This window comes from Taeniopygia guttata, chromosome 14, assembly GCF_048771995.1.
Source record: "Taeniopygia guttata chromosome 14, bTaeGut7.mat, whole genome shotgun sequence".
NCBI lineage: Eukaryota > Metazoa > Chordata > Aves > Passeriformes > Estrildidae > Taeniopygia > Taeniopygia guttata.
In genome coordinates, this window is record NC_133039.1 from 5,060,918 (window position 1) to 5,082,249 (window position 21,332).

The 21,332-nt window shown below is 45.7% G+C and overlaps 1 protein-coding gene across 9 annotated transcripts in view; it reads right to left on the reverse strand.

The window, feature by feature from the left end:
• RNF216 (ring finger protein 216) overlaps positions 1-21,332 on the reverse strand; it is a 76,775-nt gene that overhangs the window by 34,975 nt on the left and 20,468 nt on the right. For all 9 annotated transcript variants that reach the window (XM_030284597.4, XM_030284600.4, XM_030284601.4 and 6 more), the window contains 8 exons: positions 18,706-18,808; positions 17,811-17,975; positions 16,741-16,855; positions 16,324-16,463; positions 15,349-15,399; positions 14,249-14,386; positions 12,925-13,073; positions 12,400-12,478 (listed from right to left, as the gene is read on the reverse strand). In XM_030284597.4, the coding sequence (XP_030140457.4) occupies positions 12,400-12,478; positions 12,925-13,073; positions 14,249-14,386; positions 15,349-15,399; positions 16,324-16,463; positions 16,741-16,855; positions 17,811-17,975; positions 18,706-18,808 (940 nt within the window). The remainder of the gene's footprint in view (positions 1-12,399; positions 12,479-12,924; positions 13,074-14,248; positions 14,387-15,348; positions 15,400-16,323; positions 16,464-16,740; positions 16,856-17,810; positions 17,976-18,705; positions 18,809-21,332) is intronic.

Sequence of the window (21,332 nt, forward strand, 5' to 3'; positions counted from 1 at the left end):
CTTTTGAAAAAATAAATAGAGCAATAAAGCATTCTTTCAGATTGGCTTCACAGGGGATAAATCACTGAACAAATACAACCGTCTTATCTTGTTGGCAAATGGCACATTACAGCATCCAGCTTCACGGGAAATGCGCGGCTTGGTCAGAGAGCAACTGATTTCTTATTGTCTCGGAAAATGCTGCTCTTTACTTTTCACAAGACTCCTTTGTTTTTTAAAAAAACACATGATCTCTAAGCAGTGCCAAGCCTGCTTTGCCTCCTGATGCCTCAGGACTTCCTAGCAACCTCACAGCAGAAACATGATCCATCTCCTCTGACCACGAGGACAACTTGTTTAAAATGGTATCCCAACAATATCCTGGCTGCCCTCCTGGCATTCCCCACATGGATGGGATGCAGCAACCACAGGATTCCATGAAGAGCAGAGTGAAGCAGGTGAGGCATGCAGGGCTCTCACAGTACACAGAGGTAAAGCTTTCCCCAGACCAGACCTTCCATTTTTAGCCTCTTTGTCCCTCCTAAAATCAAACACAGACACTAAGGACACCCAGTGAGGAACAAGAGCTCATAGGTGGTTACAGAACCATCCCTGGCTGTGGCATCTAGCAACAGCAACGCCTGTTCAGCATTTTGGCACTGATTTATGACAAGTGTACTTGCCTTTCCATTAGCCACAGCTCTCTCAGTTGACCCCTGGGCTCGGAGAGGCAGCCTCGACATTAAACTCCCATCGGCTTTCAGTCCCGCTGACCTCATCCCCAAAACTCGCTGCCATGTTTTACATCATTCCATTAATGCTCCCCTGGCTCGGGGAAGCATCTGCTCTGTTTACACTGGTAGCAGCACAGAGACCACTTACAGCACCACCTTTGCTCCCCCAGCCCACGGCAGGAGGAGCAGCCGCGCACGGGGCGGGCCCTGGACCTCCCGACCCCGGCACTCCAACCTGGCCCTCAGTTATTCACCAGGGCACAGGGCACTCACACCATCAAGGCACGGCAGAGGTGTTGGGCAGCAGCAAAAAAAGTGGATTCCTCCAGGCCAGAAGTGCAAGTCTGAGATGGGAATTTGTGCTGACCCTAGCTGAAGATAAGCAGATACTGGAAATAAGGATGGGTGAAAGAATGTCAGATAATAATTAAATTTTTTAAAATCCAAATAGTTTTACAGACTGAGGTAGAGGTTCAATGGATATGGGTGGTTAATGGCCTACCTTAATCAAATGTGCCACCCTCACATCCCTCCAGTTCCATGACCAGGGCAGGGGTCCCTGCAAGGTGGTTTGCCCCACGGCAATAGCTAGGGACAGGATACTATCCTGAAAGCAAAGCACAGTTCATCCAAACCAATCCCCTCAAAAGCACTGCAGGAACCACCACAAACACTACAGATTAGCTGCAGCCACCTGGGAGAGCCCAACAGCTCTGAAATACCTGTTCAGGCAGGGGATGCTTATCTATCAGTACTACATGCTGGAGGCTTAGGGCAAGTCTCCACCAGATCAAGGGGGATGTTACTACATATTTTCCAAATAATTTCTGACAGCTAAGACCTCCAAAAGGCAAACCCCAAACACTTGTTGCTGCTGTTGTTCCAGTGTTAGGTGTGCATTAAATTAACCCCCGATGTCCTCTGCTGCTGCTAGAAGCATCCTTTACTATTAACCACCCAGTCAAGGCTAGGGGTGCTAACAAGCCCATTAGGACACAAAAATCTACAGCAGCCTTGGAATATCCAACAGCAACTGCCACAATACAGGCCTAGCACACAACATACAGGGCATGCAGCAAGGGACATCAGCTTTTGTTATAATGAAGTCAGGAACAGGTTTTTCCCATCACTGATTATCTCAACAGTCCATGAATCTGCTGCATTTTAGATTTTTGCCTTGCCCTTGGACAGAGCTTGGACTATGAACTCACACAGAAAGACCCTGACACTCACAGAAAGCTTAGACCACTATTCCAACACTCCTATAAATAAGCAAACCCCTAAACCACTCTTTTAAAAATTTTTAATTTTGAAACTGCACAGTAATGAAGCCTGATTTGACTGGGGCTGTGCCATGCAATTCTGTTGACTTAACCCCACCAAACCTGAATGCAATGAAGGTATTGGGGAGGAAAAAGAATAAAAACTGTATTTGCTCGTGGTCTGCAATACATAATGGAAGAGTAACACAATCTGCACAAACATTCTGTTTTTCAGCTCATCCCCAGTGTCCAAAGTATTAGCAGGTCATATCTTTGTCAATTCTACCACAAAGCTGAAATACTGACTTAAGCATTTTTATTTAGTCCCCTTTCAACCAAAAAGATGAAAATTCAGTCAAAGGGGAAGAAGTTGGCACTGAATGAGACAAACCAAATTGTCCCTTTCCGGTTCCTTAATTCACATGTTAGGGGACAACCACAGCTGGGAATTTCAATCTCTGGAGCAATTAAAGAAAATTAAATTCAGGGAATGAGGCCTTATTCACTCAAAGCTTCATTAACCCTCTTGCCTTTTAATTAAATACGTGCACATGAAATTTTGGACAGAATACTTGCCTCAGTGACAGTGCTCAATTTTAGTGGCAAATCAGTACTTGCCTTTTTAGAAAAAAAATGGTACACTGGGATTGCAAACTCTAGACCTCTCCAGCTTCACAATGGCTTTATTAAATACAGTAGAAATTACTGCCTATCACCAGCTCCCACTTCATGGGAATGTCTGCTCTCCCTCAAATGCACCAGCAAAGCTCTTCTCTGGGCTCGCTTCAAGATAACAGACAGCCCCACCAACACCACGGATAAAACACGAACTAGGATTTAAGAGCCCTACACTTATTACCATCAGTAAGAGAAATAAAGTTGGTGAGCTACAGCAGGATAGGTTTTACAGCCCACAGAGCAGAGATTAGAGCAGCCAGCCTCTCTTTTAAATACTGCTCATCCTTACAAAAGGCTCAGGAGGCGCCAAAGGCGGTGTGTGACTAGGACAGTTCAACGGATAATCTTTGAAAGGGGATATTGTCAAGTCTGCCCAGCCTAAATATCGAGCTGGCTTTGTGTGAGTTCCCATCTGACTTGTGAGGGAGTCACGCTGCTCCAGCGCTGGCCTCCCGCCTTCCTGGGAATGTCAATGAAGCAGATTTGAGTTCACGGAGATGCGCGACCGCCTGCCAGGGACCGAGCTCCGATGCTTTGATGCTTCCCCACATCCATCCAGACCAGGGCCCCCACCTGATGCACGGGCAGGCAGTCACATTCTGGACCAGCAGCACGGAGAGGGAAGACACACATAGTCCTTTTGTTGTCTCCAAGAGACTTCTCGGGAATCTGCCACCTCGAGTCAGACATTTCACCCAGAGATGTGCTCTCATCACTAGCAACCAAAGTTATGCCTCTGGGAGGGATCAGCCTTCAGTTTGTCTATTTTCTTTGTAAGCATGTTTCTGGGAGAGGGACTTGTCGGTTGCCAGCACATGCTGATCAGTTCTGGGTTTGTAGTTTACTGCTGACCAATGCATTTTAGCTGTTTTGACTATTCAAAGAAGAAGGCCTGCGTTTAGAGATGACCTTCTCTGACTGTCACTTACCATAAGAGTCGACACATTTTACAGTCAATGACACTCCCATCTTCACACGTGCCTGCCTCTCAAGGGGAAAGCTAACACAACAGACAACTGTTCACACCAGGCCTCCAAGGAATGCCACATTCCCAAGTGGATGCTTTGCCCAATTGTGTGAAGAGGCACAGCTCCATTAACCAAAAGCAAGCAATTCCTCATACCCAATATTCACAGGTTAATTGCTGCATCCCTAAAATAATGTTCTGGTTTAATAGCAGCTGTATTCTCACACATGGAGCAGAGTGAGCCGTTTGCTGCTGTAGGATGCCCTTGGTGCTACCAAGGACAATCTGAACACGCCAAGCGTGACAGGCTCTTGCTGAATGCAAAAATAAACGCAGCCACTTTGCTTCCTCAGCCTTTGACACCAACAGGGGAAGGGGCTTCCTGCTACAGCAATGAGGAGCACGTGAATTTTGTGATGCTTGAAGTGCTGCCAGGCAGAACACAACCCATTTCTCTGTTGCTGGAAATTACAGATCCATTAACCCTTCTCTGTGTGGGAGATGCTTTTCCCAACTGCATGCAGCAAATAAGCAAAGAGGAAGTGCATGGTAAGTGTGCACAGGTGTGCTCTAGGGTGAAGGAGGCATTTCCAATGCAAATCTGCCCATACACACAGTTCTGCTCTCCAGTTCTGATGCTATCGTTTTATGATGACAACATTTACTGACCCAGTTTCTATCTTGCTCCCCATTCCTCTGGTACAAGTAGTAATTAGTAATGTCAGTGCTCTGGCTGAGTTGCTACAGTCCATTAATAATGCAAGAGTGGTAACAGAGAGAGAACAGAGCAAAAGAGGCTTGAAGGTTAAAAGCAATAAGAGAATGCATTTTGGGGGACATTGGAAGGGGAGAGGAGAAGAGGAGAAGAATTGCTGGCCTACTGAGAGTATAAACCCTACACTTCAAAACACATCATTCCTTTCAGGTGGAAGTGGTGGGTGAGTCAGTCATGGCTAATTAGAGGATAATATGCAAAGAGGAATGACATACAGAGGTGATTTTTACTAAATTAGAAGTAAACTTGTGTTTCACCTTCCCTTTGCCCCTCTAAACCTGCTGCCTCACCCTTTGGTGTTCCTGTTGCTCCGTTACTCATGTTTCAGAGTAACCTGGATCCCACACATGACACACACTGAAGTTTCCTCTCTGCAGAGGATTTCTGCTGAGACCAGCCTGTACCTGCCCATCTACAGCCAAACCTTTAATGCCACTAATCCATCTGCTCCGGGCACACCTTAACCCCAGGCTCTGCTGAAGCTGTTTATGACATGTCCTGTGAACCTAAAATAGAGCAGGTAAGCCAGCATTTTCCTGGGCTTCCAAGGCCTGGGAATTTTCTCCAACTGACAGCAGCTCCCTCGAGAGCAACAGCTTCATCCCCACCTAAGGCACACAATCCTCCCCATGACACTGAATAAAGCTGCTGGAACTGCATCCTCAACTGCATCACCTGGAACTTGTTTTTTCCCCCCCTTTATGTTCTCCTTTTCCTGCTAAGCCAAATATAGAACCAAAGCAATAAAGGAGCCTATAGGTTTGGTGATGACTCCTTGGCTGTTCCTATTGCTGAATGAAAACTCACACGAAGAGTGGAAGGGCTGAAGCGTCTCTGCATGCCCAGAAGGCAGCTGGTTTGGGGCTGACTCTGCTCCAACACTGAAAAGCAGGGATCTTCTACAGGAAGATTTGTAAGAAAAGTGAACTCACTCTGAAAGGTCTTCTCTCCTGTTTGGCATTTACAGCTTTCCACACAGTACCAGGCCTCTTGTGAGTGATGCTGTTCAAAGCAACAAACATGCTCTTTCCATTACCTGAAAACACACACCTCACTCCCTCATGAAATATATATTTCAATAAATCAAGTTAATCAATGTTATAATTTAACTGCAGGACAGCTCATTCTGACACTTAAGAGAACTGCTCCAAAGTCCTCTAGCACAAAGGGCTTGGATGACTACCCAGAAAGCATAAAACCCTAACAATCTCATTGAGACAAACTCATAGAAGAATAGCAAAGGAAGGAAAAAAAAAAAAAAAGGAAAAATCAGCTTCAGAACTGCATGTTGGTTTGGGCCTTTCAAGTATCACTTCCTCCATGGAGAGGAAGTGAGAGGAGCTGGAGGTTCTCAGATACAAATAGCTTCCCCTCCACAACAATGAGAGAAAAGGATGGGTGTTTTTAAAAAGAAAAAAAAAAAAAAAAGAAAAAAGAAAAAAGGAAAGCAGGCCAGCCCTGAACACACTGTGACCAAATTAGGAAACAAACTCCACTGACAGCCTCCAGAATGGCCATCGTCTGCAGCAGCCTTGTGTTAGCTCAGGAAGTCCGATGACTGTGTCATCTGCTGAAATCTGTTTATGTGCAAACAGAAAGGAGAAGCAAAACACCTCCCCACACTCCCTGCACCAGGTTAGGCCATCCCAAGGAGTCATCAGAGCCCTGACTCGATGCCATTCCAAACCTCGGCTGCTGACTCACTCCCCTCCAAAGATAGCTCAGTCCTGGAAGCATTAAGGTACAGCAAAATTAGGTGTATGGGGTTTTTTAAGCGCATTTTTTAAGTGGTTAGCTGTGGCAGATGAAACTGAGGTTAGAGATCAGTGATTACTACGACAGGAATGTGAGGGGGAGGAAAGAGAAGGAAGATATAGCTTCTTGAGTAAGGTCAGAACAATGTTTTTAATTTGCCTTGGGAACAGCATTTTTCCATCCCCTCCAACATCCATTTCACTACAGCAGCAAAATGATAACCCTGCTCCAACACTCTGCAAATATACTAGGTAGGGTTTTAACCTTAAGTTGCTGTGGAAAGAACCTGTACTGAGCTCACAGCAGTCCCAGAACACTTGGAGGCACTGCTACCCTGCTGTGGGGACACACAAGTGACTGAGCAAAGTTGCTTCACTGTTTAAAAATCAAACAAATGAAGGAATCTGAGCACTTTGATCCATATGGAGATTTAGGGTTTCTCCCTGATGTTAGGGTGACCATGTTACATCACTCCCACTCTTGTCTGCATGAAATGGAAGAAAACCCTCTTGTCCCTTTCGTTTCAAAGGGATTGAGAAGGAAAAGACAAAGCTGCCAGCTCATGTCAGCCTGCAGCAGGTCTGAGCCTCAGCACAATTACAGCTTTCAGGGTCCTTCCAGCCCCAGGAGTTTGGCTATGAGGCCACTCCATCAATTCTCCACATTCAAAGCAGCCAACAGTCTTTCACAACCCACTCAGGGTACTCTTATCCAATTCCTCATGTAATCCATCATCTATCTCCAAAGACAGTCATCATAAACCAGAACTGACCACCACAGGTGCACTGCTTCTCTCAGTGTTCCCTTTGCCTAAATAGGCTCCCTGTGCCCAGGGACAAAAGGCTAAACAAGATGCTGGAGCTTAAATTTCCATCTCCACATGAAGCTGTACTCAGTTTATTACTTCTGAACCTTTCCCCAGCAAAGGACAAAGCTATGAATGGAAGGTAGCACTTCTACCTCGTATGGACCTGGCACAGAGGCACTCACTGGTCAGTGAACAGCCTTTTCAATTGGCTTTTCACTGACTGGATATTGCTGTACAAGGCAGAAAGCAAGCTTTTTTTATAAGGAGTAAGCTTTGTTGCTCAAAATTACACAGTCCATTTTTAAAGGGACTACTCTGAGTTCCTGCTTTCAGCAGCTTTTTTTTTTCCCCTGCAAGAGACAGATACCCCATTTAATCTGACCTCTTTCCTCAGGTCCATTTCCAGGCTGGGCCTCACCCTCTCCTCCTGTCAGACTCATTTATCAAGTGAAGCATTTCCACATACCACTGCATAAATAGACTTGACCTTGTTAAAGCAGCAGCAGCACCTGAGCTCCCACTGATGGAGTCTCTCCACCCCATCACAGCAATTAACCCAGCCCACTCCTACCCTCTTTCCAGGTGAGGTATTCTCAGAGCTTCTACAGCCCTTTCCTATGTGTCTCAAATGGTGATGAGTTGGCAAGTAGTGATTTGGGGCTGATTATTGTGCCTCCTTCTCTGGAAAGGGGAATTTATGACCAACTTACTGCTGGCACCACTCGATTCTTGCAACTGCTCCTGCCCAGTCCAAGCACACAGCAAAAATCAAGGTGTAAGATAGTACCCCTGGAATCCCTTGTTCCCCTTGCAGTTTACTCCCAGGATAAGTAGCTTGCCCAGTATAAATCTGGGATAAGAAGATCTCAGCACTTCCCAAGCAACTCCACGGGACAGCCCACACGGTTCAGTGCACGTGCCCATCCTCCGCGGAACTGTACTTTTAAGGTTTGCTCTACCACGAGCTCTCTCCTGTTATCTATCTCCCTTTAGAACCTGGCAATAAAACCTACTGGGGTGTTATCTGCTGCCTACAATCACCTCAACCCCACCTTCGAACCTTGGTCCCTCCCTCCGGCCCATCCCTTTGCGGGGATAGGGAATGAGCCGCGCTCCGATAGCATCGCGCTCGCCCTGCCTGCGGCTCGGCACCGGCACCGCTGCCGCAGCCGAGCTTCAATGTCCTTTTATGGAAGAAAAATGAAAATTGCCTGCCCAGCCGTGGAGAGCCTGAGCCGGGCTGAGCCGAGCTGACAGACGGAAACTCGCCATTTGTTGTGGTTTTGGCACTGAGAGCACCCAGAGAGTTCCCATGCGCGCTGCAAGTTTAAAAAGGGCGCAGCGGAGAGCTCCAGAGCAGGAGGTGTCAGGGATGCAGTGCTCAGGAGAAAGGTGGCAGAGCCATGAAGACATGGCTTGGAGAGTTCTGCTGACATGGACATGTGTGAGGCAGGTCTCCAGATCCAAGTGGACACAGGCATGAGTGCTCCATTCCCAAGCCCTATCCCTGGAAGTGTTCAAGGCCAGGATAGAGCCCCTGGTCTACTGGAAAATTTCCTGCCCATGGTGGGGGGGTGAAAATGAACGGTCTTTAAGGACCCTTTCAACCCAAACCATTCTGTAGTTCTATGAAGACATGTAACAAGGTCATCCTCACCACACTTCTTGTCCCAGCAAATTTTCTTAAGAGACACAGGAGGATGGGAAGTCAAACACAGGAGTTGGGACTTAAGTCACTGCCACGAAAAAGAAATTAGCAAGGGGTCTGCCACAGCAAATGCCACCTTCGGCTCTGCTCTCTACTAAAGCTGTGGGGCTAAGCTCCAAGGAACAATCAAATCCAAATAAACAGGCTCAAGGAAAAACATACGGATAACAGCAATAAGAATGTCTGAACAGAGAATGAGATGGGGCCACGGGACTTTCAAAATGTTTGCACTGCTGTCAGGAAGCTGAATGAGACAGCAGACTTCAACAGCTGGGAAAACATGTTGCAAAACAAGGAGAATTAAGTAATTCTCCGTATGTATATCCTACTCTGAGGCATTCTGGACAAGCTCAATTTCTCCAACCAGGACAATCTTTTTCCATGCTGCACACGCACCCTGCCAACTACAAATCCTGATACAGTTTAAACCTAAATCCACAGCACATCTGGAGTTGGGCAGGACAACTCTGTGCAGCATGGCCCAGCCTTTAGCACAGAAGTAATGGGCCCTTTGGTATGTGCTGGATGACATCCTTGGACAGCTGTGTCATCCTGAACACATCCCCTGCTGCTGGGTGCTGGATTACACAAACAGTTCCCCCTGCACTCTATAAAACACTCCTAACCAGATCATTGCCTTTTTACCCACCTCTGAACCACAAGCAGCTGCATGTGCCTTGCTGTACCAGGTACAGAGATCACGGGTGTCACAGCATCTCCCCCACCTCCTTCTGCAACTTCAGGTCTTGTTGATGAAGCAGTAATTTATTTCAGCAAGACCCCTCCTCTCAGAGCCACGCAAACTGCTCAGTGTGGCTCGTGCTCGTTACCAGTGCTGGTGGTGCCCTGCTAAGAGCGGTCCTGTTCAGGCACAGCTCGGTGCAAGTTTAAACCTGCCTCTCTTCCAGCAGAAAATGAAGGCTAAAAGCAGCTGGGTGCATCTGTTCCTAGCCAGCACCTCCAAATCAATCCCGAGACATAGAACAGCTTAAAAAGGCGTGCCCTAAAACACCAAGTCTCAGTGCTGCTAATTAAAACAACATGAGGATTGCTGGTGGCCAGAGAGCCTAAGCTGAAGATGAAAGGCAAAAGAGCAGAAATTTTATTCATCTGAGATAGGCACATCAGTGCTCAAGGCACTCCCCAAACCCATTGTGGATGCACAGGAATGGCAGCTGCCCAGGCCAAGGACATTGCCATCCCACACCATGCAGCCATATGCCATCACCTCTTACACCCAGCCAGCACTGACACAGACAACTGGGTACCACAAAGCAATAAAAATTCCATGCTGTGAAAAGGAGTTTTAAGGAAAACTCTTGGAAATGCAAGTCCCTGCAATGTGGCCTGGCTATGAAATGAGTGCTGGGCGTTTCAAGCTCTCTGCTGCTCCGTGCATGCATTATTTCCATGGCAACAGCAGCTTTCAGCTCCCCATCTCTTGCTGGCTGAAAGCCCTGCAGTGCTTTGTGCTGAGACTGCAAAGAAGGGAAACCATCTCCCTCTCCCACAACACGGCGCCAGGGCCGGCAGCAGCAGCTGGGAACAAAAGCCTTGTCTTCCACACTGTGGGGTTTGGGAGGAGGGAGGCTGAGCAGAGAGGATGGACTTCCTTTTCTGGCGGAAAAGGGCACTTCCCCCACCATGCAGAAGTGCACCCTCACCTCCCAGTGCTGCACAACTCAACCAGCAACACGTGCCTTTCCTTGTTTTACCACAGTTGCCAGTTTTGGGTTGCTCTATAGCGCTGGGAGGAGAAATGTGCATCCTTAGAGGTGAGAAATTTGAATGTTGCTTCCATGCAGGGATCCCTCCAAGATGGAGGCCTGGACAATCCTCCTGTCACCTGGAAGCCTGGCTCCATGTGCAATCAGCAGTCTATTACAGAGTAAAACCTCAATACTCGGCCAAATCTGAGTGAAAGCTGCCTCTGCCCCAGCACCAGCTCAGACTGCACACACAGAGAATGCATTGTAGGGTGGCTTGGAGATAAGTGGTCTTTTTCCTTAGCTAACTTAGCTTTTCCTCCACCCTGCTGTTTGTCATATTAAGATTCAAGCCCTGGCCACCTAACCAGGAGCCAAACTTGACACCACACAGCTGGAGCCACGGTGGCCCTGGCAGATGGTGCCAGCTCATCTGCATGCTCCCTGTGCAGCTGGGCACTCACAGGAGGCAGCTCTGCCCACTGCTCAAGTTACGATTTGCCACGTTTTGGCCCCTGCTTTGGCCCCTGCGAGGTGTAAATGACTGGAACTACAGGTGAGATGCACAGACAGTGACCTGGATATGTGTAGAGCTCTTATTGCTGAGCCCAGCACACAGCCAAAGTGAAGGCTTGCAGCTGGTTCACATCACTTGCTTTACAACGTACCCATAGCTGGCCCATATATGAATGAACCTCCCTGCAAGATTTAATGGAGACCCCAAGGGTATCAAAACAAACTCCCAAAACCAGACAAAGGATCCAGGTGATGGAGCACAGGGATACAACAGGTCCACCATCTGGTCTTCCTCTCCCCACCCTCAAAGAGTTCTGAGATTTTGGAAGAGATGCATTTTGACCTTCCCCTTGCTTTAGGCTGAGCTGTGTGAGTGCAGTCCTTCCAGGCAGAGAGGGACTCCTTCCAGGATCAGTCATCACCACCAGCAAGTCTGCCAGAGGCACTGCTAGCAAAGCCAATGCATCCTCTCCAAGCTCTGTGGAGTTCCCTAGATTAGCCCTTTCCTCCCTTAGGGCAACCATTTCCTGCAAGCACGAGCATTAACTGAAATTCTTCATTCTGGAGAGAGAGGAGATAGCAGGAATATGAAGAACCACTGCAGCTGATGCTGAGACACCACATCCTGCTATCCAAATTCCTCACCCTCTACTTCAAATCCTAAAGTCGTTAAAGACTTCTAAGAAGAGCACAAAGCTACTCAGCAGATTTTCAGCTAATGAATCAACACAAGCTGTCCAGGAAACCAGAAATCCAGCCCACTGGAATGCTGTAACCCCAGGGAAGGGGGGAACAGGCAGTACACTAGGAAGGAAATGAAACAGTGAAGCAGTAGTAAAGGAACATTTCAGCACTGATCCCTCTTACAATGGTTACTCTAATGCATTACACATTTTAGGGAAAAAACAGCTTCAATTCACTTTGCCCATTGAAAGATTCATGTTTTTCAAGAACAAATTCTGTTTTTTTTAGTGCTGACATACGTACATTTTGAAAACAGCTCGGCTTTTGCAAAAACAGTTTGAAAAAATTGAGATTTAAACGTGAATCAACATTGCCACCTAGTGCCTAGCAAACCTCCTTGCCCTAACACTGGGACATTCCCTTCCCCATTGTAAAGGGTAGATGATAACAAAATCTATCTGAAGATTAGAATCTAAAATGGAATTGTGCATATTTCACAAACAGCTTTCTCCCTCGAAGTAAGTTCAATTTTCACACCAGAGTTCAGTGCTGGCAACTTCAACTTCTCCAGACAACAAAATTTAACTGTCTATTAGGCTTTTTTAGCCAACATCTTCCAAAAAAAGACAGGACACCTCCTCTGTCAACAGTGCCCTAAATTCACCTGTCAAGGCACCCAATTTTATAGAAGATCAGTAGGATCCAGCAAACACTTTACTGCCCTATGCAGCCACATGAGATACTGCCACTAGGAAGGGTGAGTTGCCCTCCCAGCTCTCCTGTCCAACATTCCAGAAGAGACCAAATGCGAAGTAAGCCCCAATTACCTTTCTGCAGCGGGGATTGGGGCAGCTGAACCGCTTCACATCGCTGTCCAGGAGAGCTGGGAAGTTACAGAAGGGACACCTGTAGCCCAGAACAAGATGCCATTAATGCAGAGTGCCAAACATAGCTTTGCTGAAAGCTGATTTAGTCAAATAGCTGCATGGAAGTTGCTAAGGCTGCCAACCCAATGCCTGTTGCCAGGATGTGCTGACTATTGCCTTTTTGCTCATATTTCTTCAATCACTTCCCCGTTTGCAATCAAAATATTATATGCTCAGCACTGCTTTTGACCATGTAATTTAGTGGATCAGCACAGAGCTGGCAAGCAAGTCTTGGGGGAGACAAGTCTATTGAATTTTAATCTGCTCCTAGTCAAAGGCAGAATAAAAACAGACCTGTGAAGGCAGAAGACTGAATTTATAATCCAGCTCTTTAAAAGCTACCTATCTCAGAGTCAGCACAAACGTGAGGTTCCAGGGAACAATTTTCCACAGCAGTAAGTGCAGCATTCTCTGTGGGACACTCACCTGACGAGCTCATCTGCACAGGCAGCAGCCACCTCCTCCTCAGCCTTCCTCTCGTAGTATTTGCAGAGGATGTTCTCTGGAAGAACTTTCTCCAGCTCACTGGTGGGGAAGGAACACGTGCAACTGCCTTCCATGCAGCTGAGCTCTGACTGGGGTTGGAAAGAGGGCTCAGGTTCAGTATGACACTAGCAAAAAGCAACCCAGGATCCAGAACATTTCCAAGCAATTCAGTGCAGAGCCTTGCTCAGACAGAGTAAGAGCTAAAGGCAGCAGATCTCAGAATGACTTGGGTTTTGGGACTTTAAAAATCATCCAGTTCTAAATCTCTGTCATGGGCAGGGACAGCTTCCACTATCCCAGCTTGTTCCAAGTCCTTGTCCTTCAACACTTCCAGGGATGGGGCAGCTGCAACTTCTCTGGATAATATGTGCCAGTGCCCTATAACATTTTTTCCCCAATATCTCATCTAAATCTACCCAAGATGACTGCCAGAGAATGGTTTGCTATGGAAAGATCAAGCCTAATTAAACAATCTAGGCCTCAAACAAGCACTGGCAGGAAGATGCTGTTGCCAGCTAGGATCACAATTCATATCAAGTCCACTGTGACCATATATCAGCCCGTTGTTATTGTTCAGTCTCTGCTGAGAACCAGCAATCACACACTACATTCTTTTCAATAAAGTCATAAAATATAGCTGCCAGTTTATACATTTACATGAAATGGATCCCAGAGTACAACAGCATCCCCACAGTTTGAGCATCATATCCTGAGGCAAAGGAGAAGACACTTCAGAGCAGGTTAATGACCTGTTTATAGCTCAGCTAAGTACCAGAATAATTGCTAGCTAAATCAGAGACTAAGGAGGTTAGTAGTACCATAGAGGAACCAACCCCCCAATTAAGTTGGGATTACAGTGATATTATGAAGGACAAACACTCTTAGGTAAAAGGAGACAGGCCAAGTCAGAGATTAGTCTCTGTGCAGATACAACAGGTTTATTTAGTAGAAAATAAAAGCCAAACAAGTTATTGTTTTACTATGAGCCCTGTGTAGAGTTTTCATAACAATTAAACTGCTAAGCATAGGAAAAAAAAAAAAAAAGGAGGTTAGTAACCCTGAAATCCTGTGCAAAGATCACATTGTGAAGTAGTTGGCTTCACTTGATGGCAAGACTGACTTGGATTTCAGGACACCATTCCATTCAAACATTTCCTGGGAAATGCAGTTACATCTGTTTTAAGTAACAACACTACACAAGCAGCAGTGTTACCTCCCAACAGCAATTACCCATTTCCCCCTTGTCCAGTTGTGAAATCCTTACCTTCCCAGAGCCAAAAACTGCCTCCTGAGCATATTTAATTAGGCACTCCTTGCAGAACAAATGACCATCTGCACACTGAGTCAGCTCTTCGAAGGCGAACTCTCCGTAGCAGCAGCGGCACTCGATCATCTGCCCGTCCTGCAGCCACCACAGGAATCAGCATCAAAACATCAATAGCTATAGCAACACACACACACAACTGCAAGCCAGAAGAAATTGCCAGCATTAATCCTAAAAACCAGCTACAGATATACACCATTCCATTAGATATCCTATTTGGTGGTCTAAATTCCCTAAGTGCAATCAGAAACTCACTGAGTTTAAGTCATTTTGTGTCTACATGTCCTGCTTGACAGGTTCCAAAAAGCTACAGAACATTCAGTGATTAATAACTCTTAGCTCACAGGCAGAGCAGCATCTTGGGTTTGGGAAGCTGCAGTCACAGGGAAGCAGCTTGAGTGTACACACCACTCTCATGGGGAAAACCAAGATTCAGATCTATCACCCTCTAAAGGAACACTTGCCATCTGCCTGGGCAGACCCTGCCTTGGCCTCTTAACTGTGGGGGTGGAGAAGTTTGCCACTGTTAAAAAGTAAGTAGAGCCCACTTTTCCAAAGTATGAAAAGGAAATGAGCACTGAAACAAAAACATAATGCACAGCTGCTGAACTGTTCTCTACATTTTCTCTGAAGCAGAGGAGCTGATTTTCAGGTTTTTAGAGGATTCTTTCTGCAAACAAGGAAGGTCTTCCCACTGGCCAAACTCCAACAGTGTATCTGTTTTAAACAGCCATAATGGCAAGAACGAGAACAAACCTGATGCTATTCTGTTGCAATGTTTGCTCTGAGCAGTGAAGATACAAGCTGAATTACTACAGATCATTACATGCATCAATACTGTCTTGCTGGCCTCAGCTCCTGTCTACCTTTCCTAAAAGTCAGCCAACAAACATTACACAGGTTTTGTCAGCTCAGCAAAAGCAGCACAGTGAAATGCAGCTTCAGAAAAGCTCCATTCCAGAGATAAAAGGATCTGTGAAGGAGGAAGTGCAAAACAGTGCCTGTGCACAAGCTGAACTCATAACATTATAGATACTGACCTTCTGATACTGCTCCTCATTCATCTGCAGAGCCAGGAGGAAGTCTGCATGCTGCAAGAAACATGTGCATCTGTATTTACAGAATAGATAAAGCAATTTTCCAAACTCTCCACTCATTTACATTATCTCAGGACTCACAAACCACCATAAAAGGCTTGCTGTCTGCTTGTAACATCACTCAGCCCATCCCTCCAATCCATTAAGCTATTTATGATTCAGCTAAAACAGATGGGAGAAGCAAAGGCAGGAAGAACAAAGAACCAAATTCTGTATTGTGGGGTTCACGTTTCCATGGGCAGAGATGATCTCACCCAATGGGCCCCTCAAGAGAACATGAGCTTTTTGTTTCAAAGGAGACCTTATCCATCTGCCTAAGAGACAAGGATTTTTAAGGAGCTACTTTAGAAAAGACTGTGGGTGCAGAACTGTGAGTTCAGTCTTTCCTCAGCCTAGGAGAGGAAGACAACACAGCAAGTAGGTGTTGCAGGTTCTGCTTCAAAATATCCAGTTCTCAGCACAGGACAAACCCTTCTGGAGCCACAGGACTGCCAGCCTGGGGAGGGCAGAGTGAGTGGACACTCTGCCTTGGGCCTGGCCATTACTCACCACCAACACTGAGCTGCACTTACAAACCCTAAAGCAGCAGAGAAGCCTGCTAACAATTAGAGGAAAGAGTTAATTAGTAGAGTTTTCACCACTTCATAGCAAACCCCCCCCCCCTCCAGAATGCTGTTTGTACAAGCAGCAGCTGCATATTTAAGTAAATACGAAATTCTGTGCTTGGCTTCTTTCCTTTAAAATTGAGTTACTTGGGAAGAGACATATGTGTAACAGGTAGGGAAGGGGAAAACATAGTTACTCAATATTTGGTTCAGTGTTTGAATTTCTGTAAGAGACAGATTCTTCATGTTTAGGGCCAAAACTTCAACAGTTGTTGAACATTTGCACATGATCAATGCAGCTCCTATCACTCACCTCTGCCATCTCTTTCACTTTCTGCTCATAGAATTCCTGCTCCAGTCGCACGGGTGGGAGAAGGGAGAGCTTGTCATAGGTCCTCCAGTGCCGTCTCTTGTTCTCCAGGAAGAACATGCGCTTCTCAATTTTCACATCCCCTGAAGCAGAGTTAAAGGCTCAGTAAAAAGGGATGGAGCAGCCAGAACAAAGCTTAAATCCTTCTTCCTGCATACACCACCAGCTGCAGACTTTCAGCAGCTCACACAGCATTTTACCAGGCAGAAGTGCTAATGAGGAGCATCTCCAAAACAGATACCAGTGGCAGAAACTCGGCTCTTTTGGGACCACATCCCCTTTCAAGATTTGCTTTCAGCTGCAAGCCAGTTCTGCCTACAATAATGATGCAGAGAGCACAATACATATCTTGGCATTTACCTTGCTCAAACTTGAAGTCTATATAAGAATATTGATTCATTTCTTTCCTCCTTTTCCGTTTCCCGCTGGTTTCAGGAGACAGCTCCTGCCACTTTTTGATAGCATCTGAAAAGGCCTAGAAAACAATATACAGGTTTAAATCCTGTGCCTGGAAGAAAGCAGGAGCACTTAATTCAAGCTGAAGCACAGTACAAACATAGGCATAGGACTGATTCAAAACTGGATCAGTCAAATCTGAAGAGAGGCAAATATATATCTTTCCTCTGCTCACCTTGCTGCTTTATGTACTCAAAGTAATTATTCCATAAAAACAAAGCAGGTGAATGATACTTCATAACAGCTCAACTGTTAATATCAAAGTGGGCACCAGCTGTATTAAACAGAGCTGGTTTGACTTTTTTTTTTTTGTTGCTGGGTTTGGCTTTTTGTTTAAAAAGGTGAGGTTCAAATACTCAGTGCTCAATCAATCAAGAGAACAGACAACAACTTTTGTTTTATTTAAGTCCTGGAACAGTAGAGAAACAAGCTCAGCAAGGGCATATCAGAGGAGCAGATCTAAGTCAAAAACTTGAACCCACAATGACATTCAGTTTGCTGATACTTCAAACAAGTGTCTGCATCTCCATGACAGTGAAGCTCTTTTAGAAAGAATACAGGACTTATGCTACAAGTTATAATAAGACAAAGCAGGACTGGCTACTTCTTAATTCCATGCAGCCAGTTAACCAGCAGCAGCAGTTAAATGTTTTAACTAAATGTCAGAGGTTTATTGGCAATTATACTGTACTTCAGTGATGACATAGAGGAACACTTCTCAGTTTCATGTATCACCCACCATGAGTCAGCTCTCCTATTAGGGAAAGTAAAAACTTCCTGCAGCATTCTGTCTGGCTAATAAATTTTGGAAATCTCTACTAAATGGATTAAAACTTCTTAAAAGGAAAGGAAGATTATTATAAAACCCATAACCACACAGCAGCAGATGGTACAGTAAGGCCAAAGTCATCACAGTGCTCTCTGCAGACACAGGAGATAAGCCCAGAAAAGAAAACAGACTTGAACTGGAGCACCTTTCGTGTTATTGCATAGTGCCCCTTGAGCTCGTGCAGTGCCCACTTGATGTCCTGGCTGCTCAGCATTTTGAAGTCTGCCATGAGGAGATCAGCTGCCTGAATAAAGCACCGCTGGTCAAGGGGGGCAAGTTTGGAAAAGTCAAAGTAGTCCACTTTAGGCACCTAAGGGAAAAATGAAAAGGATTAAAAGGCTGCTGTAAATACACACAGTAATGCCACAAATGCTCTCAGTGATCAGGACATTCTGCAAGACCATCCAAAATTCAGAGTATGTGGCACCCAACTCTGAGCACGTTAGCACAGTGTGGGTGCAAAGCCTACTGGCCCAGGCACCTCTGCAGGTCACCTGCACAAGGTCCAGAGTAGAAAGAGGTATTCAACATCTCTCTCAGGCCACACAACATCCTCAAAGCAGATCAGAGAGAATTTTTTGTTAAATGGATGTTTTAAAACACAAATAAAATCAAGTACCCGTAGGGAGATTTGCAGTTAGGAGGCTGCAGGGCAATGCCTAAAGGTCTCACAAGAGAGACCCGAGGGCCAAGGCTACTTCATGTGACAGAATGATTGTGGAATTCTTGTCTCAGTTATCAAAATGAACACTTGAGATGGGGCAGTGACAGGCAGGCAGGGCAGAGGGGCTTGCTGGAGGCAAAGGAGCAGACCCTGTGCAGCTCTGGCACAGCCAAACAGGAAAGGCTTGGAAGTCATCTTGCAAGCAACTAATTATTGCTATTTAACACTGCCTTACACATACCCAGAGGCCTCCTGTGAAAGCCAGGCTCAGTCAAGCACTCTGCAAACGCACACTAATCAAAGCAGACATCCCAAGGTCCACTCAGGCTGAACACACTGCCCAGAGGCAGCAGGAGATGTGGATACTCTCACTTGCCTTTGTCTCATCTTGGCTGGCAAGCAGGCTGCTGCTGGGGTTTAACACCACTCTGCCTTCCTTCTTTGGGTAATCTGGATTTTCCAGAAGAAAGTTACAAAGTCTGAAAAGATAAATATAGTTACTTCATGGTTGGGAAGCTCAGGTTCATGTCTCATTTGTCCAATTTTTACTATCAGATAATTATGAGGTCACAATCAAAGCCTGCCCTGTAAGGATCAAGGGTGGTCCTAGACTAGAGCAAAATGCAAATAAATGACTGAGCGTTAAATGAAAAATAATCAGCTGTGTGGTTGCAGAAGGAAAAGCAAATAGGATTGTCTTTCAATAATTAAATTTACATACACAAAGCTTTTATGGATGAGCTACTAATCATCTATGGAAAAAAAACACCACAAAGATCCCTAAAAAACCCATAAAAGGGTCGTGTCTTCCTCAACAAACTATTACAGATTCAAACTTGAATCAAAGTCTCCATTCTCAGTCTACCTTCACATTAAAGCAGCCAGAGCAACCTGGTTTACTGGAAGATGTCCCTGACCATGGAAGAGGGGCTGGAACTAGGCGATTTTAAATGGCCTTTCCAACCCAAACTGCTCTGTGATTCCATGATTAAAGCAGAGGCAAAAGCATGTTTAATATGCGTGTCTCCATAGAATAAAAACTCTGAATACCGGTTTCATTGTAACAAAGCTTGCAATCACAACAGCATTAGCCAAATTCCACTAGAAACTGGTCTGGTGAGAACAGCACTTAGAAAATAACCACTAAAATTGCTGAAAATTTGCCTAATAGCCTGCAAATGCAGCATATCTGAGGTTCTACCACAAACAGTCATAACTGTCAGGTAAGTGTAGTTTAACTGAGTATTTTAGCTTAGGAAAGACTCAGCAAGGGGTTTTCAAATGCCCCATTGGTGGAGAACCACAAATACACCAGAAACCCTTCTGAAAGGGCATCTAAATCAGGCTCCCACAGCTTTTTCTCAACCCTCAATAAGCAGCTGTGCTGGCTGGAGCAAGTAACACAAGCTGTTCCTCAGTTTCCCCAGCTGCAGAACAAGATCCTTCTGAAAAGAGCCAGGGCAAGCAATTAACATTTGTAAAACTATTGGAATGAGAAGGTGCTAGGCTGCAGCAAAGACATAATTGCAGCTAATTTACATTCCTGATGTCAGAAATCAGTCCCTAATTAAGAAATCTGAACTGGCTTGAAGCATTAACCAAATATCAAGGCACGATTACTTTAGCTCTGCTTTCACATTCAAAGCAGGGGCATTTCTTTTTGTTTAATCAGGTATTGACATATTGAGCCAGAAGCTTTTGACTGAGTGTGAATGCTCCTGCACACAAAAGCTGAATAGATGATACCCTGCTAAGAGGGGCTCCCACATCTTACCTTTCACATCAGCTGAAAGTTTTAAGAAGATCATTTTGGGGGGAAAACAACAAATATCTTGGCACTGAGCATTTAATAGCTTCCAGCTCCCACCTCCTGCCATCCCTTTGGTAAAAGATAACTGTTTTAATCCAGCAAAACAAACTTCAAGGAGCTCAGATCATCGCTCTAAGGAAAGGGTTTCAGCTGGGGCACGGCCAGGGTACATTTGAACTCTCCTGCATGTTGCCATTTCAATGCTGAGGATTTTGGGGGATGTTGACCTCCAGTGTGTGACAATTAGTTAAGTGGGTCCTGCTGCACAGCACACCCACACTCACGGCACTGTTCATTAATATCTGCACCACAGGACACAGAGCTGGTTAAAAGCCTCACCCCTGCCCAAAACCACTCACCCTTAGTTATTATATTTCAAGCCTGATTCAGCTTGACACACCATGGAGATCAAAAAGACCCTGCCAGCGAGGCTGACCAGTGCTTTGACCCATTTGTTCTCACACCAAAGCTGCAGTGACAACTCAAAAGATGGTTTGGTTAAAGGAATAAAAATATGGAGAAGAAATCTTTATCATCCAGTAAGTGGGTAACGCACCGCTGAGCAGACACTGTAGCTGGCCTACAGGGAAGCCTGGAAGCACCTTTTCATCTCACTGGGTCTGTGGCACACAATGGGAGAGAAGAGATTTCGGGAGCAAAAAGGGAAGGAACACATTAAAACTGACAGAAGCCAATAGTGGGATTTAATTCCATCAGGCTTTGCTAAATCCCCCCAGGACACAAACCCGAGTTTTTTCACACAATCTGGAAGGGTCCTGCAGCCAGATGCACACCTTCAACAGCCCAACTGCCCCAAGGAATGCCTCTGCTTGTCTTCTACATTCCCACTGGGTGCACCCAGTCCATGGTGTGGGCGCCCCAAAGCTGCTCCACCACTGCAGGGAAAGCACTTCTGAAACACCAGAAAGAAGTTCTAGTCTGTTGACTTTCTAACCAAGAAGCCCTACTTGGGAGACACAACTTGACAGCACAGGCAAAGCAGCAGAATAGGAAATCTGTGCCCAATGGATGGGATCATCCTTAGTTCCTCACCAGTTAACTTACTTATGGCCCAATGACCAATTCTAAGCCTCACGCACTTAAATGCTGCTTAATTAGTGCCCTAGTTAGCTGGAAAGGGCATTGGATTTATACAAATGAATACTCTGGCAACCAACACCTATTCCTCATTC